Source organism: Peromyscus californicus, unplaced genomic scaffold (genome assembly GCF_007827085.1).
Source record: "Peromyscus californicus insignis strain IS unplaced genomic scaffold, ASM782708v3 Scaffold_13__1_contigs__length_99412109, whole genome shotgun sequence".
Lineage (NCBI taxonomy): Eukaryota > Metazoa > Chordata > Mammalia > Rodentia > Cricetidae > Peromyscus > Peromyscus californicus.
The window spans coordinates 12,767,718-12,785,799 of record NW_026294424.1 but is presented as its reverse complement, the minus strand read 5'-3'; the positions used below and the strand labels follow the sequence as shown (position 1 = coordinate 12,785,799).

The window sequence follows — 18,082 nt, the reverse complement described above, 5'->3', positions numbered from 1 at the left end:
CAAATGAGGCTGAAGAGATAGCTCAGTGGTTAAGGGCATGGACTGCTCTTCTAGAGGACCTAGGTTCAATTCCCAGCACCCACATGGGAGCTCACAATATTCTGTAGCTCCAGTTCCAGAGGACACAATTCCCTCTTCTGACCTCTGGAAATAGAAGAACTGCATGCATCTGGCTCACAGACACTCACACAGACAAAATACCAATACACATAAAATAGAAATAAATGAACCTCAGAAAATAGTTATAAGCAAGCATAGTGGCCCACACCTGTAAGCTCATGCTTGGGAAGCTGAGGGATGAGGTTTGGTCCACATGCAGGTCTAACTTTAACTGGATAGTCAGCTTCAGACTAGTCAGGCTACATAGCACGATTATGCAAAACATGCAAACAATAAACAAATAAGAAAGACAGAAAAGAAAAGAAAGAACTGTCCTGAGTGCTTTCAAAACTTCAATGTGTAGACGAACGATCTAATTACCTTGTCAAAATGTCAATTCAGACTCAGTGGGTTGGAGCCTGCCATTCTGTGTGCCTGAAGGATATCATCTATTGAAGATACTCCTGGCCCATGCACCACACTTGGTCACATCAGTGTCAATGATTATAGTTCCAAGCATATGGCTCTTTTCATTTAAAAAAAATGTGGAAATTTCCAAGCTTATAGAATATGAAAATTATCAAGCTTATAAACCCCGTAGCAAATACATAGAAGAAAATGATTTCTGAAATCCTCCAAGCAAATGAAACAAGCTCCGCAATGGAGCTGGGAGCAGGTTAAAAGGGGAGAGCATGTGTTAACACAGTCTTCTCTGGGTTGTTCAGTAAGTGGCCAAGCAGCCCTGTCATCCATCAGAGTGATTGAGCAATGTCCACCATCCAGGTTCATTTTGGTTGAAACATGGCCAATAATTCACAAAGAGGCAAAAAAGACCATAGGTCTGTCTTTTGGCAGTACAAAATAAAACAGAAAAATGACTAATAATGTATAATATGCTTTTGGCTAAAAACAGTAACACAGGCTATTAGGATTACTTCCACATGTAGCTGATTCATCCCACTTGAAACATCCCCTCCTGGAGGGAGGGTAAACTCATCAGAAAAGAAACCTAGGAAACCCACAAGGCCCAGGGAAAAAAAATCACAAAATTCACGAAGGCCTTCCCCAAGGTTATTAAAGCAGAAAATAATAACAGGAGGGATGGGACTCTCTCCATTAGAACTGCCATGAAGTGGTGAAAAGAATACCAGGGGTGCCGTTTAGGTGACTAGTCACTCATCCTGGAGCTGGTTATTCAGTGATACCACCGCCCTTGAGTAGTTCACACTCCTGTAAGCAACCCCAATAAACTCAATGGTTCACTGAACTAGTCCTAAGGGTTATCCTTCTTTAGCTTGTCATCAACGCCTTGTCTTGGATGAATAGACATCTGTTCTTGAATTCTCTTGAGAAGTCACATAACATACCTTAAACTGGATTCCTGGAAAATGGAGCTTCAAGCAGTCAGAAACGGCACTAGGTTGACTTCCTTCTTTGTGGAGCCAAACTTTGACTGTATAACCATCACCAAACCTGGTCAAAAAAAAAAAAAAAATAAGCGTAGTATTACACATCTGTTATTGTTGATTTACACTGGTGGTGTTATAAGGCGATTTGTACAGACCTAGAGAACGTTAGTAACTACTTTAAATTGCCGGGGTATTTGGATTCTCAAATACACAATATGGAGGGTTTAACTTTAAGTCCGTTGTACACTTGCTGTCACTTGTTTACATTGACAGAGACATTGGCTAAACTTTAAAAACAAATCAGCAACTCCAGAAATCAGCACATAGTCGATAAAAGAGCTAAGGTGAAGACACGAATCATGAAGGCAGAGTGCTGAGTTAGAGGAAGTCAGAGGTTGCCCTGGAGACCAGCCTGGGAAGCACATTTCTACATTTGTTGCTTCAAGGCCTGCAATGATTAAAATGTAGCTGGGAGAAGATGAAAAGGAATACAGAAGCAACTTAAGGACTTTTTTGTCTATTATGTAAAAACATCATTTTCCAGTTTTAAGTCAGCCTCAGTGGAGAATCTTTAATAACCCATTGAATCCAATTTGTGTTGCCAATATAGCTCTGGGTGTGGGGCCAATGACTGGAGCCTGGTCTGCAAGAAAACTGACTTTCCATCCTACAGAAGCCATCATTTAGGGTGGAGACTTAAAAACTCATTTCCCCTCTCTGATAAAATGTTGATTGGTTTGGTCTTATGCAGGTCTTGTGAAGGGCACCATAGCTGCTGTGAGTTCATCGTGCAGTTGTCTGGTCATGTTCGGAAGATGCGGGTTCACTCCAGTCTTCTTCCCTTTTGTGATGCTCCCTGGGCTTTGGGGAGGTTGATAGAGATGTCCCATTTGTGGATGAGCCCTCCATTGATACATATCCTTGGTACTTTAGTGAGTTATGATTCTTCACCAACCACTGTCCACTGCACAAAGAATCTTCTTTGATGAGTTCTGAGAGAAGCACTAATCCATTGCCACTAATCCTATTTAGAAGGAAGTTTGATACTGTGTCATTTAGTAGAATACTAGTAGGCAATTGTGCCCAGAGCCTGTGAGCTCCCTAATCATGGTTTCTTAGTCAGAAGTTATAGAACCAGGCACATTTTTTCCTTTGTGGAGCATACCTTATATCCAACAAGAAAGCAGTTTATTGGCCTTATAATATTCCTGCCATTATTTGCACCCATGGGTGTATCTTGCTTCAGTGGTCATTACTGTAGTTGACAGGGCTCACAGCTGGGTAAGTCTATTGATGATCTTTTTTCCTCAGATGCCTGAACAGCACTTTCCACTGCTATGAGATCTAGCCAGGAGGGAGGAAGCTTCGTGGTGAGCACCAACCTTATTGCTCCATTACACATGACCAATGTGTGTGGTGTTTTCAGCAATAGGGTCTTACCATAAAATCCTGGTGGTCAAGCAAAAGCAAAGGCCATAGCCTACTACATTGTCTTGGGGGGAGGTTGTGTCTTATGTTATAGCTTAATCCCAGGTATTAGGAATTAAACAGCATTTCTGATCAGTAAAAAACAGAGACCTGAATGGGCCATGATTAATCAAAGTATTGTTGCTTTATAAGATGTTTTGTCGATATTATTTATTATTATTATTATTATTATTGGAAGTGGATGAGTGACACATGCCACGGCTCATCTGTAGAGATCAGAGGTCAACTCTGTGAAGTGAATTCTCTCATACTATTTTTATTTGGGTTCCAGGGACTAAACTCAGACTGGCAGATTTGCACAGCGAGTACCTTTACCTTCTGAGTTATCTTTGCAGCCTGATTATTGAAATTTGTATCTCTTCTGGGTATTGGTATATCAATTTCAAGTGCCAAATATGGTATCTAGCACTAACTAGCATATTACTTCAAGCTGAAAAAAAGTAATTAGCTTAAAGAAGGAAAATATAGTACGTCCAATACTTATGATTGATCATCATTTACTTACAAAGCACCACTAGAGGAAAATGGACATTTAAGTAAATTTCCTGTGGTAAGCCTGAACATAATATGTTTATGCTTTATAGCTTGAATCTATGTGATAAGGACAGATGGCTTAAGATTACAAGGACTTGTTAGAGGGACACAGATAACCCTTTTGAGTTTCCCCTGAGACCTGGGTCCAGGGTTCTATCATCCTGTCTGTTGCCTTGACTTCAGATATTCATTGTTAAAATAACATGATCCGTTTGAGAGCACCCAACTGAGTTCTTGCCTGCCTTTCCTTCAAGAATGGAGTAGGTAGACATCAAACAGTGCAAATTGGAGAGGTACTTTGTTGTCAATTCAGGATTGATAATCTTTAAGGGTAAAACAGATTGTCCTGTGGGATTAAAATGAAACAAATTTACACCCTTGATAGCAGCAGAACTATAACCTAGAGCCATTATATCACAGCCATTGTAGTTGTGTAAAAATAAGTGCAGACTTTTGGTAGCTAGGACAGGAGTAATTCTCTCCACCTGTAATCAATGAGAGGCTGGCTCCAGTGAGCTCCCTGATAGAGCAGAAGTCTCAGGAGCGGAGAACTAGGGAATCCTTTTCAGGTCTCTAAGGAATCTTGTGGAAGTAGCTTCAGAGGGGTGTGCCCTGCTGGAGCTGAGAGATTGGCTCTGAATTTTTGTTGTCTTCTTCTAATGGAATTCTGAAATCCATGTTGAAAGCATGTTGAAGCCTGAGAATGGTCAAATATGTTGGGGACCATCTGTACCCTTAATTTCTGGATCTCTGACCACATCCAGCCAATAAAGTTTTATCAAAAAGCTACCACCAGGTCCGAGTGCTATGGTGATCTTTGCAGGCTACTGTCTGCTGCTTTTCATGTCATGTGCTTGGGGCTTTGGCTGTCAAAAGTGGGACATTTATACAGTCAAAGTTTTGTTTAGTTAGTGGCCGTTACTGCTGCATTGACAGCAGTCTGCTCTTTTTCCTTAAGGCTTGAGTTCCACCCATAAGAGAGCTCTGCAGTAAGTGGGAAGCTTTGTATCTAGAACTCTTCTTACCACTATTGATCACAGCCTCCATCCTTTCAGGCTGACAGCTTCTCATTTACACATGACTAAGATGCCAGAGGGCACTGATAAATACATGTGAACCTTTGCTGTGGTTCTGTATGCTGTGAATGTATTGCTCTGATTGGTTGATAAATAAAATGCTGATTGGCCAGTAGCCAGGCAGGAAGTATAGGTGGGACAAGGAGAGAGGTGAATTCTGGGAAGTGAAAAGCTGAGTCAGGAGACACTGCCAGCCGCTGCCACCATGAGAAGTAAGATGTAAAGTATGGGTAAGCCACGAGCCACGTGGCAACTTATAGATTAATAGAAATGGGTTAATTTAAGATATAAGAACTAGATAGCAAGAAGCCTGAGCCATTAGGCCAAACAGTTTAAACAATATAAGCATCTGTGTGTTTATTTGTGTCTGAGTGGCTGTGGGCCCAGGCAGGACTAGAGATAATCCAGCTACAAACCTAGACAAAGATGAACTACCTACCACTCCTATTCAGCCTTCTCTAGAAATCATACACTAGGTCCATACAGAGGATCCATATCAATGGCTATCCTGCTCCACAGAAACAAGAACAAGAGGCTGAGTGCTTATTGACACTAGCTACTGAAACCGTCTTCACTAAGACTCCAGAGTGGGTGGACATTTCCATACTTCAAGCAAGAAAGGCATAAGCCCAGATGGTTGAAGGGACTTCCCAAGGTCAAAAGATAGGACACTGGAGCTTTGAAGCATCTCCATCAAGTAGGCTCCCAGCTGTGAGTCCTGGTGGAGGAACACTGTGTGGCAATACGTTCCTAGCTACTCTGATACCATTATGAAGAGCTTATGACAAAGATGCCGGATCCTCACAGCCTGCATTCCTCCTACAAAATGCCTGACCCTGGAAAGCTGAGTGAAATTTCCAAGCTCAGCTGTCACATCTAGAGATGAGGCTAAGAAGAGACACTGCCTAATAAGGTTGTTGGAGGACAGAATTAATTCATCCTTGTGAGTCATTTGGAACAGCTTTTGGCACTGTGTAAATAAGTAAATAAATAAAGAGTGTAATTTTGGCTCTGTGCAGGATTTCGCCAGAATGGAGCATCACTCTATTTGATATTGAGAAGCCCACAGTTTATTTGGAAAAGTTCCATGAACTCAGACAAGACAATGTAAACACAGATTGTAAGCTGGTGTGTGTAGGGGGCAGTGAGTGGAAAGAGAACCTCATGGCAACTTTCATTGCCAATGTAGTTTGCAGTCTTTATGGGCATATTTTGTTAATGTATTTTGAAAAATTCATGCTAAATTCCAGAAATTGCCTGATAAATTCTCTAAAAGCACATATGCATATTCATATTTTAAATCCTTTCAAAGTTACACTTCATTTGAAGTAACACTCCACTAGCTTTGTTAGAGAGAAACAGAAGAAAGAAAACATTTAGTTCTTAGAAAAAAAAATGTTTTCAAGGGAATATATCCCTTTTCATGAATTTCTCGAGATTAGTCAGCAATACTTTGTAGACATAAAATTATAAAAGCATGTATATTTAACAAATAATAAAATCTTTATAAATCATTAAATTAATTTATGACATATCTAATTTAGGTATTTAATTTAGGTTTAGTTTCTCATTTCCGTCTCAGTGTACCAATGATCTAAACTCCCCAGAGTATTTATTTGATTGTTAAATAAAAGACTAAAAGGTTTCAACACAGCCAGTGAGTCACAGGTTGATAAAAACACTTATTGACCCAACACTCCAAGATTATCCAGTATGCACCATCATTTGTGTAGCAGCAACCACATAAAGGTAAATGAACAACAGTATTGGGAGGCAAAGTTGTGTGTAAAAATACTTTCTGATACATTTCTTTTTGGTTTTTGTTTTGTTTGGTTTGGTTTTTTTTGAGACAGGGTTTCCTCTGTGTAGCTTTGTGCCTTTCCTGGATCTCGCTCTGTAGACCAGGCTGGCCTCGAACTCACAAAGATCTGCCTGCCTCTGCCTCCTGAGTGCTGGGATTAAAGGCGTGCGCCCCCACCGCCCGGCCTGATACATTTCTTATTCATCATAATATGTGTAACAAAATACTAAAACAGAAGCTTGAGTACCACAGAAACAAATGGAACATCAAGTACATACGCTAAAGGGTACTTATGAGTAAGCACATACTGAAGCTGAAATGACCTCTCCAGGCAAAGCCCTGGACTTTTACAATTCTTGGCTCCAGACTCCATTTCTAAAAATATTTTGCCCTATAATTAAAATTAAATGGTTCATGAAAATAGGTTAATTTTATTCTCAACTATTAAAATATATTTCCACAAAGAATCCTAAGTAGGGAAAATGCTTATTATTACATGAATTATAAAATGTAAAAATATAGACTCAATAGAATATCAATTATATAAACATACTTATAAAAAATTTCAAACACAATGCTAGAATATTAGTTGAAAATTCTATGACTGTTAGTAATTTCTTTACCTACTTCTAACACTAAAGAGCTCACATCACCATCATAATTATAAAGAAAAACACATGGTTTCTAAAAATACAGAGGAAGTATTATTCTGATGTGCCAAGTTCTGCAAGTGCATTGCCATTCTGGTTTTTAAGTGTGCTTTCTAAAATTTACAGGCATAAAACTTCTAGACATAGAAACTAATATTTGAGTTAAAATAATAAAGTATTATAAAAGTGAAATATCCTTTTAATATTCTTTTTAGATGTCTCTTTATATACAATTGAGATTTATCATTTGGTTCATAAGGAATCTCTCTCTCTCTCTCTCTCTCTCACGCACGCACACACACACACACACACACACGCCTCTTGATATGTTTTTCCCAATAAACAAGTGGAATATGAAATATCTTTTAAAAATGATGTTTCATAACAGAATATGAGGCATTCTATTGAACAGGGGGCACTGTGATCCTGGGGTCTTACATAAACTCCCATCAAGCATGTGTATCACAGTATTCCCAGGAGATACAGGAGCACAGATGCTTCAGACCAAGGCATCTGATTTACCACTTTCTTGTCTCACTACCCTACATCCTACTCATTCGTGTCTGTGCAATATGCCAACTTTCAGTGATCTCCCTTCAGTACTTGATTTGCAATTGTTTACCTTTAGGATACATAAAGCAATGACAGAGAAGACAGAGCAGAGAGTGACTCTAAGGAAAGGTGGCAGAATATTGGGTAGGTAACAAATATATAGGTGGCTATGTGATATGAGGCTTGTCTATCTGTGTAAAAACTCCCTCAACATTATATCAGTCCTATATGGCTCTTTGTGGTGGTCTGACTAAAAATGTTTCTCATGAGTTCATATATTTGAATGTTTGATTCCTTAATTGGTGGGCTATTTTGGGAAGGATTATGAGATGTGGACTTGCTGGAGGAATTGTGTTACTTGGTTTCAAAAGTCCATGCTAGGCCCGGTTTCTCTCTCTTTCTCCTGCGTGTGGATCAGGTGTTAGCTCTCAGCTACTGCTCCAGCACCATGCATGCCTGCCTTAATGAACCCTGCCAGGATGGTCAATAACACTCGCCCTTTGAAACTGTAAGCAAGCCCACAAATTAAATGCTTTCTTTTGTAAGTTGCCTTGGCCATGGTGTCCCTTAACAGCACTAGAACAATATCTAAGACAGTCTTCTTCTAGAGAGACAAGGAACCAGTAGAGGGGACAGATGATAGTTCTGTCTTCATCTATCTTGAGTGAGGTACCAAGCACACATTATTCCATTTAATTCCCCAGGGTTTTCTATCACACTGTCTCTAGCTCTGCAACACAAACGTGGAATTAAAATCTCATTTGGTGCTAAAGAAATTGTTTATCTCACACAGCTCAACTAGAAAGACTAGAAAGACTTACAATATCAACATCCATAAGTTCAACTAAAAACCCAATCTTACAGCACTGTCTTCCAATAGCTACCACACCTCTGTTCTTTAAATGGCCACTGTGACAACAGTATGTTCATTTCACTCCTCACAACTACCTGTGCGTGCACTATTGCCTGTAGATGGAATATTCTCTTCATAATGTGAATAGTTCTGAGGTCATTCCTTGATCACTCCTCTTATTTTCTGCAGTGCTAGGATAGACTAGAACTCATTCCACAAGCACATCTTTTCATCTTAAGTGTCTTTGTTATTCAACTTTCCTTAAGTTGAGCTTGGAAAACTTCACAATAGTCACATACACAAACAAGAACAACTGTAAAAGTTATATATTCAAGGTGTTAACATAAAAGAACCCCTGACAATTATCAAATAATAATGAAACAAAACAAAACGGAGTTTTCCATCTGGCACAGCATTCCTTCTGGGGTGGGGGGGTATCTTTAAAAAGAGCCCCAGAAAGCTTTTGAATTTAAAGACAAGAGCATATGGGTAGACAACAAGGCATCTCAATAAAAGAAAGCTTTAGCCACATTAGCACGACTCTCAAAGAAGATTCTCCTGAGCATGTAGAGGGTAATGAGCATAATACCCGACAGGCACACTTAAGGGACGGGAGATTTGTTTTGGTTTAGTTCCAGAGGGTGTCTGCCCATCATGGCAGAGCAGACCTGGCAGAGCAACCTCAAGGTTGCAGGATCCTATAGTGGCAATTGTTCATATTACACCAGACCAAAAATCAAAGCACAGAACCAGAGGGTAGACTCTAAGCACCAGAGACCCGCCCTGAGTGGTCTGCTTCTACCAGGCAGGTCCTACCTCCTAAAGACTTCACAGCTTTCCCCATTAGCACCTTCAAAAGAGGAATAAGCATTCAAACTATAAGCGGGTAGGGGGCACTGCAAATTTAAGGTACTATAGAGCTATTTTCTAATTACTCTAGTAGGCAAAGATCTAGAATTCAGAGTTTGGGCCAACAGTTTTATGAAGAAATGTCAACAGAACCATAGTTATCACACTCAGGAAACCATGCTAGTTTCAAAATAGATAGTTTTGACTTAAAAGTTAAGCATCATAGAAATAAGCAACCACTTTGTGATTGGACTTAAAACATTCCACAAGATGAAACCCACATCTTGGACCATTACTGGGGCAGGAATCCATGGCTAGACAGGCCATAGAATCCAGGGGAGAACCCAAAACTACTAATCTACTAAATGGAGATAGTATTAAACCAACTGGTAAAGATTTATCACTGTACCCATAGATCATTGCATTTCTCGGTCCTCCTCACAGAAACTTCTATTTGCAGTGGACAGTGATCAACACAGAGACCTACAACTGGCCAAGATGCAGAGAATAAGAAACAGCAGAATGCTCTGCCTAAATGGAACACATATCCTATCTTCACTCCTCCAGAGACTCAGGGATGATGCCAGAATAGGAAGCAAGGAGAGTGGAAGAGCTAGAGGCAGTGGACACCTGAAAGGAAACAATGTGTTTCGGACAGAGAAGGACAGCTGAACACAGGAAACCACAGTGGTTGTAACAGCATGCACAAAACTTGTGCAACCAACAACAGATCCTGCATGGGAATGGGAATTGGGTACAAAATTTCACCCTTAGTCATGATGTTATCAGCAACTGTTAACTGCTAGGAGATAGAAGGTTTTCTCTAAGAGTGAAGCTCCAGATAAGCACACCATGCCTCAGTGGGAGATCACACATCCAGGGATATTAGGCAATACAAATTGGTCTTGATGGGTTAAAAAGCAAAATGGAAAAAGGACACAAAGTTATGCAGATAGGAAAAGTGGAGGGGATCTGGGAAGAGTTGGGTGTGGAAGGTAAACATGACGAAAACACTTTGTATGAAATTCTCAAAGAAGAAACTCATAAAAATTTATTAAATAAGAATATTTTGTAGAAAAGAAAATAATTAAAAAGTCAAACTTGGGCTAGGGGTATATCTCAGTATAGAGCATTTGCCCAGTACATGCAGGTTGTCAGTGTGATCACTAGCATAACGAACAAACCAAAGATCAAATTCTTGCCCATGCCTGTGGGCTCCCCAGGACGGCTACTGCGTTCATCTGACTTCTCCCCTCAGTGCCCTTCATGCTGCTCTCAGCAGGACTCTTTTCCTCCACCCTTCCAGTCTGATCTCTTAGTTCTGAATGCAACAAAACTTACCTTGGACCCAGAATGAGGATGCCATTGCCGTGTGGAAGACAGAACCATGGGCTTTCCTGCCACTGTCCCTAACATCCCTGCAGGTGCCTTAGGATCTGATAAGGCACAGAACATAGGGAATTCCTTGTTAGAACTTTGTATAGTATAATGAAAACAAGATTTTTTTCTTTATTAAGCAGTCAAATGCAATTCCTTTTTTCTTTCTTTTTCTTCTTCAGAGCAATCTAAGGAGATTATTTGAAAACCTGACGTCACAGCCAAGTCAGCAGGACAGAAATGGAAGTGCCCTCATCTCCCATATCACTCAGCTTTTGTCCACCTCATGACCACCCAGGCCATTTTGCTTTTAGGGTGGTGAGTTGACAACCTAAGGACTCTGCATCTGACTTGTGTTTTGTGGTATAATATCTGATATTAAAAAGATATCTTTAGAGTTGACAATACTATAAGAATGATTTTTTCATATTTCTTGATATTGAAAAGAAAAAATTTCTTTCACTCTAAAACAGAAAGTTGGCATGTAACACAATGATTACTCATAAAGTTGAAATCATGGTGTCTACTTTAGCAACAGCTGATGACTAGAAGAATTTATAAGTCACTAAAATACCATTCTAATAACTAGGCTAGTACCATTTAACAGAAAACTTCATAATGATATGAAAACAAACAAGCAAACAACCAAATAGGATCCAACATGATCTTAGCATTCTTCAGAGATCTTGTAAAACCCCACTGACTCTCAGTAGGACACCATAAGCCCTTGGGTCAAGATAATGTCTAGCAGCTCATTTTCTCAAAGCAAAGGAACCAAAACCCTGGTTGTCAAACCACACACTTCTGTGCTCTGAGTTCTGAGAAGATGAGGAATTGAGGAAATTACATCAAGTTGTTTCACACAACAGAAACCAGAAGTGGTCACCAAAAGTTCTCTCATCCAACTCTACAGAGGCAACAGAAAAAGCAATCACTGTCTTTCAACCTTTTATCTCATAGCCTATGAATGTGATTAAGAACATACTCCATAGAAAAGCAAGAGTGATCTAATTTCTGGCTTTGTAAGTGATGTCCATAGAGACTCCAAGAGCTTTTAGTGGGTCAGACCTTAGAAGGAAATGCCATCATCGAGCCTTAAGGTCAGCATATGTACCTGCACAGACACCATCTGTGCAGAGATGGAAGCTACAAGGGTCTGTCATCTCCTGTAAAAGAGTAATGTTCTTCAGTAATTTGGGGAGCCAGGTACTTTATTCTGCTTTTCTGAGGTTGTAAGCATGTGTTAACACGTAGTCTTTTTAGGAGATTGACTTAGGGCACTTTTTGAGCTCAGTTTCAGAGGTTTAATTGCTAACCTTTATAACAAGAGATTCTGTGTAAACAATTTTAATCACTTCTAAAAATGGTGTAATGACATAAATGAATACATGTCTAAGCAGGCAAGAATTGCTTTAAGGAGTAACCTGTATCTGGTGCTGAAGAAATGCTCTGATAAGGCAGACTCTGAGAAAGCTTCTGGCCCATGTGTGATGGGAATTTTCCAACTAGACATGAAGATAAGGATGCTGTATCATCAGTCAGTCACCAAGACAGAAAGGAATCACATATATCAGGGCCAAGTAGATGAAAAGCCCAGATCTCTCCAATCACTTCATCCTTACATATCAGATTAAAAACCAGCAGCAAAGAGGGCTGGAGAGATGGCTTAGCAGTTAAAAGCACTGACTGCTCTTCCAAAGACCCAGGTTCAATTCACAGCACCCACATGTCTATTCACAACTATCTGTAACTCCAGTTTCAGGGGATCTGGCATCCTCAAACAGGCATACATACAGGCAAAATCCCAACGTACATAAAAAATAAATAAATCTTTTTTTAAAAAAGCAGCAAATTACCAAATTCACAAAATTCTTAACTCACCCAGCTTCTCAGCAGGGAGCACACACTCAAAGCAAGCCTTCCAGGCACAAAGACAGAGCAGGTCCGGCTGACCACCCACCCACCTGGATTGCAGAGCGCCTTGGACAAGAATCCAGGCATGGACCCAGTCACAGATTTCTAAAATCTCCCTTGGGAAAGATAGGCATTAGGGGTAGCTGAAGTAAGGAGATGAATTATGAAGAGGGTAAATTTTTCCAACATTACTCAGGATACCACCAAGCACCAAGTAAAAGGCATGAACTACATAGAAGAAAGAAAACTAGCTTCTGACTTTGTGGCATGGGGATTTACACTTGATATGAGCAACTCCTTGCTGTCCATGCAAATATTTGTGTTGGAGTGACTCCTAGAATAAAATATGATGTTTAATAAATGTTCCTTGCCTTATATAATGCCACTTAGTTATGCAAGCATATCTTTCTAAAGAATAAAATACAAAAAGCAGAATATTTAGGAGAAAGTAGGGTCAAATGGCATTCATCAAAGACCTGGCCTGATCATTTGATGGACATAGTCTCTTTGGGTACAGGTATGATACCAGCATGAAACAGGTGTAGACAAGTGTTTTGGCATAGAGATGAACAGATTTGTAGTAGGAAAGTGTGAATAGCCTGGTATCCATTCTCCATGAAAGTGGTAAAAATTTGTTTCAAGGGTAACCATTAAAAAGGTGTAGAAATGGTCTTCCTGCACAAAGAAAGAGAAAAAAATAGCATTTCAAAATATCTGCTACAAGATAGTGATCAGCAGTAGCCCACAACATTTGAAACCAGACTAATCATTTTCTTCATTCCTGGCCTCTAAGACAATTTTCCAAGAAAGGCAGGATAAAGCATGTATTACCCTGCCCCTACCTGTCAATGATAACAAGCTGCTGCTAAGTCCAGCTGAGAGGCAAAAGCTTCGTTTGTCCACTTGGCTCTACTTCATACAATAGAGACTCTAAATTAAACAAGAGATGTTGAGAATCTATAGAATACCACTGCCCTTACCTCACCTCAATGTGAGGATTGAAAAACACGCTGAACAACAACCTGAGAAAGTCTGAACCAACAGCTCTCCATCTCCAATGAGCACAAAACTTCTAAAATGGAATGTAACTCTGGAAGAATCATGATGTTGTCCCTCATTCCCCCTTTAAGAGATATATCTCGGATATTTTGCCTTGAAGGAAAGGCCATAAAAGAGATAGTTTCTAGTCATCCCCAAAGAACAGACTTTATTTCAACAGTGTATATAAAAGTTCAGAGTAGGGTGATCTTAATAACAGTGGGAGTTATAGTGAAAGGCAAGTGGGAGATTAATAAATCCACCAGAAAAATATAGGGTTACTAGAGGCCATCTAGTTTTCCAGAAAGAACCCAAGCAAGACAACTAGGAAGAACCATCTATGATCAGGACCAGACTCAAAGACTTATCCTAGGAACTAGTCCACTGAAGGAGTTTCAATTTGATGGGCTTCATCTTTAAAGTAATTTATGTTCACAGTATTGTTAAAAATGATAGAGCAGTTATGGGACAATCAGTAGATCATAACAGCTGTATATAAATAGACTAAATAAGCAGATAAACTCAAAAGTAGTTCAAGATATATTTCCAGTGCTACATTAAGCTGTTCATAAATTGCCTGTAATTCCAGCTCCACAAGATCTGATGCCTTCTTCCATCCTCTGCAGACACCTGCACTCAAGTGCACACACACTCATTCACGTAATTAAAAGATAAAATTAAAATCTTTTTAAAAAGATGATATAGAAATGCCAATGTGCATGCAAAATTGCTTAGAAACATCAGGCATGAGAAAAATAGCAATTCAGATCAGATGCCACTTCTCTTCCACTAGGAGAGGTAAAATTTTAAACAATCAGAACATAGCAAGTAACAATGAGGATGGAAAGAAGTGAAAACCTATACTAGTAACTGGAATTCAAAATGATACAGCCCATCTGGAGAACATCTTGGCTTCATGAATCCTCATATAGCCCAGAAATCTCCTCGAGCTACATATTGAGAACAACAAAAATCTGTCCACACAAAAACTCACCAAAAGAATGCTTATAGCAAAATTATTTCTAAGAGTCAGACACCAGTGAATGTGTGCATTATTCAACCATGAAATGGAACAAATGAATTGTACATGCTATGTCATGGATGAACATATGCTACACGAAAAAAGATCCTTGGATATATCACACATATATGATTATAAATTCATACCCAGTTTTGTGAAGCCACTTTCTCATACTTCCTGGAGGAAGGAAGAAGGTTCATGATATTTGGGTGGCTAAGGGAAGTTAGAAGAGTCACAGAGAACTTCCCCATGGTTATACAAGCCGTCAAACTTTGCTGGATGGAGGGGAGTCTCAGGTCAGCTAAGCTGCTTGTAAACCACACAGGTAAGCTTCAGGGACACAGCTTCTATGTGTGGTCACCGTGCTGGGATCAGCTTTGAGGTAAAACAGCAGCCTTTGAGTACTGCTGCTCCTGTAAGTTAATGGCTCACCTATACTCCCGTAAGAAACTAAGAAACTCATTGCTTCATCCACTTAGACTTGGGGGAGATTTTTTCCTAGTTCTATGGCCCTGTCAGGCACAAATATGCATTTGTTCACATATCTTCAGAAAATGTCACACAAGTATCAAGAAAAGAAAAAATTCCAGATGCTCTGCACACTCATACCAGCTGGACAGGTGAGAGATCTCTGGGATTCCTAAGCCCACTGCACACTTCTGCAGCACTGTTCCTAACAAGGCCTGATAAGTTAGAGGTCCTAGGACTTTCTCCCTCCTGTGTACAAATCTGTCTTTCTATATGCTCAACTCAAGCTCAGCAGGTTAGAGGTATGGGGGTCCTACACTTTTACCATGGACTTCCATTCTCCATACCCAACCCAGCAGCACAGGTTATAATTCTGAAGACTTCCTGCCTCTAATGCATACTTTTACTGCTCTATATCCACATCTCATCTAGGCAGATTAGAGACTTTGGAGACTCCTACTCCCACAACACACTTCTGAGGCACACTCCTATGTCCTCAACATAGCTGAATAGATGAGATGTCTTACAAATTCCTGTCTCCAATGCATACTGCCCACCCACTCCAGAGACAGATTAGAGGCCTTGGTGACTCCTGCCCCTGCTATGCTCTCCCACTGCCCTGTACCCAACCTGTCCAGACACGTTAGAGGTCTTAGGACCTCCCACCTCCCTTGTACAGTCCCTTGCTCCATGTTTATGCCTCAATTGGAAAATTTAGAGATTTGAAGAAGTGAAAACCCCACAAGCATACTTGTGTCCTCAGTCCCAAACTGTCAAGCCAGTTTTGAGGTCTCAGCATCTCCTACTATCTGCACACAATGCCTCTATCATTTTTATATCCTGTGTACACCCCTACTGGGGAACCAAGAGGTGTGAGTCCCACTGACCCCTGGCGCACAAGCACAAGGCCCTGCACATATGCGAACTCATTAAGTTAGATGTCAAAAGATCCCCTTCTCTATCACTCTCCCGAAGCGACATGCAAATCCTGCCTCATGAGTTCAGGGATTAAACAGTTCTGCTGATCCTTAAGCAAGTCTCTGGTGTACTGAATTAATGCTATTCTGTGAGGGTAGAAACAGTGTTCTCCACTTCAGCCACCCCATTCAGAAAGCAACACCAAGAGTTTCCATAACTGGACTTCAAGGAACACTGAAAGGAACCAAGACTCACCAGGAAAATAGAGTACCAAAAACCAAACTGAAATTCAACACAGGACAACCAAAAGTATTTAACCAGCAAACAGACTCTTGATTGGCGACTCCCAATGTAGAACTACTAGTAGCTTAGAAAGCTTAAACAAAATAACTCATCCAAAAATTATCAGTCTCATAGTCATGGCTACCAATGAGAGTGATTCAGAAGAAATCTCAGACAAATAATTCAAAATTGATCAAAATAAAATCCAAACAGGATACAAACAATGGCATGGATGAATTTAAAAATTATGTGAATAAGTGTCTGAATGAAATCAAAGAGAACAGATACAACATGAAGTCAATATTGGTTACGAAAATCATATTCAGTGAAGAGATAGAAACAAAAAAACCCAAATTGGAATAATAATGGAAACAAAAAGTGCAGTAAGTCAGATGAAAACCTCAATGAAAATTCTCATCAATGTAATTGATCATATAGAGGACAGAATATCAGGGCTTGAATATAAGGCTAAGATCGTTTGGGTCAATGATGATGATGATGATGATGATGATGATAATGATGATGATGATGATGATGTGTGTGTGTGTGTGTGTATGTGTGTGTAACATATGAGACCTGTGAGATACTATAAAAGGTAAAATTCACAAATTAAGGACATAGAAGGAAAATAAATCCATATCAGAGGTATAGAAAACATTTTTCTTTCCCCTCTTCTTATTAAACTTAGATTCGTTTCTTATACGATATCATCTGAATACAGTTTCCCCTCACTGTCTTCCTCACAGTTCCTCTCCACCTCCTCTCCCATCCAGATCCACTCCATTTCTGTCTCTCATTAGAAAAGAACAGGCTTCTAAGAGATAACAATAAAACATAACAAAATAAAAGATAAAATAAAAACCATCACATCCAAGTTGGATGAGACGAGCCAAGAAAAGGCATAAGAATCGGAGATCCACTCATTTACACACTCAAGAGACACATAAAAGTACTAAATTAAAAGCTATAGTACATATGCAGAGGACCTGTGCAGACGCATGGAGGCCCTATGACTGCTACTTTAGTCTTGTGAGTTCATGTGAGCCTTGATCATTTGTTTTAGAAGGTTTTTTCTCCTGGCATCCTCTGTCCCCACTATCTCCCAGACTCCTTCTGCCTCTTTTTGGTTCCCTGAGCTCTGAGAGGGAATTGGGAATTGATGAAGACATCTCATTTAGAGATGTGTTCCAAGGTCTGTCTGCCTGTCTGTCTGTTTGTCTGTCTGTCTCTGTCTCTCTCTGTGTCTCTGTGTCTCTCTCTGTGTCTCTGTCTCTGTCTCTCTTTGTCTCTGTCCCTCTCTGTCTCTGTCTCTCTGTCTGTCTGTCTGTCTGTCTGTCTGTCTCTCTCTCTCTCTCTCTCTCTCTCTCTCTCTCTCTCTCTCTATCTCTCTCTCTCTCTGCATAATATCAAGCTGTGGGTCTCTGTATTTGTTCCCATCTGATGCAGGAAGAATCCTCTCTGATGATACTTGAATAAGGAACCAATCCATGAGTTCCTCCTCCACTGGGACACTTGCTTAACTATGTTCATTGTTGATCTATCCATAATAGCCAGAAATTGGAAACAACCTATATGTCCCTCAACATAATAACAAAAAAAAACATGGTACATTTATGCATGGAGTATAATTCAGCTGTTAAAAAAATAAATTTGTAGACACATGGAAATAGAAAATAAATTATTCTGAATAAGGTAACCAGACCAGGAAAGTTAAAAATGGTATGTATCCAGTTATATCTATATATTATCTATT

General features: G+C 39.8%; 1 protein-coding gene across 1 annotated transcript in view; it reads right to left on the bottom strand.

The window, feature by feature from the left end:
* The window catches only part of Abca13 (ATP binding cassette subfamily A member 13), a 446,515-nt gene that overhangs the window by 3,261 nt on the left and 425,172 nt on the right, over positions 1-18,082 (bottom strand). The window contains exon 60 of the mRNA XM_052734499.1: positions 1,467-1,572. Coding sequence (XP_052590459.1) covers positions 1,467-1,572 — 106 coding nt within the window. The remainder of the gene's footprint in view (positions 1-1,466; positions 1,573-18,082) is intronic.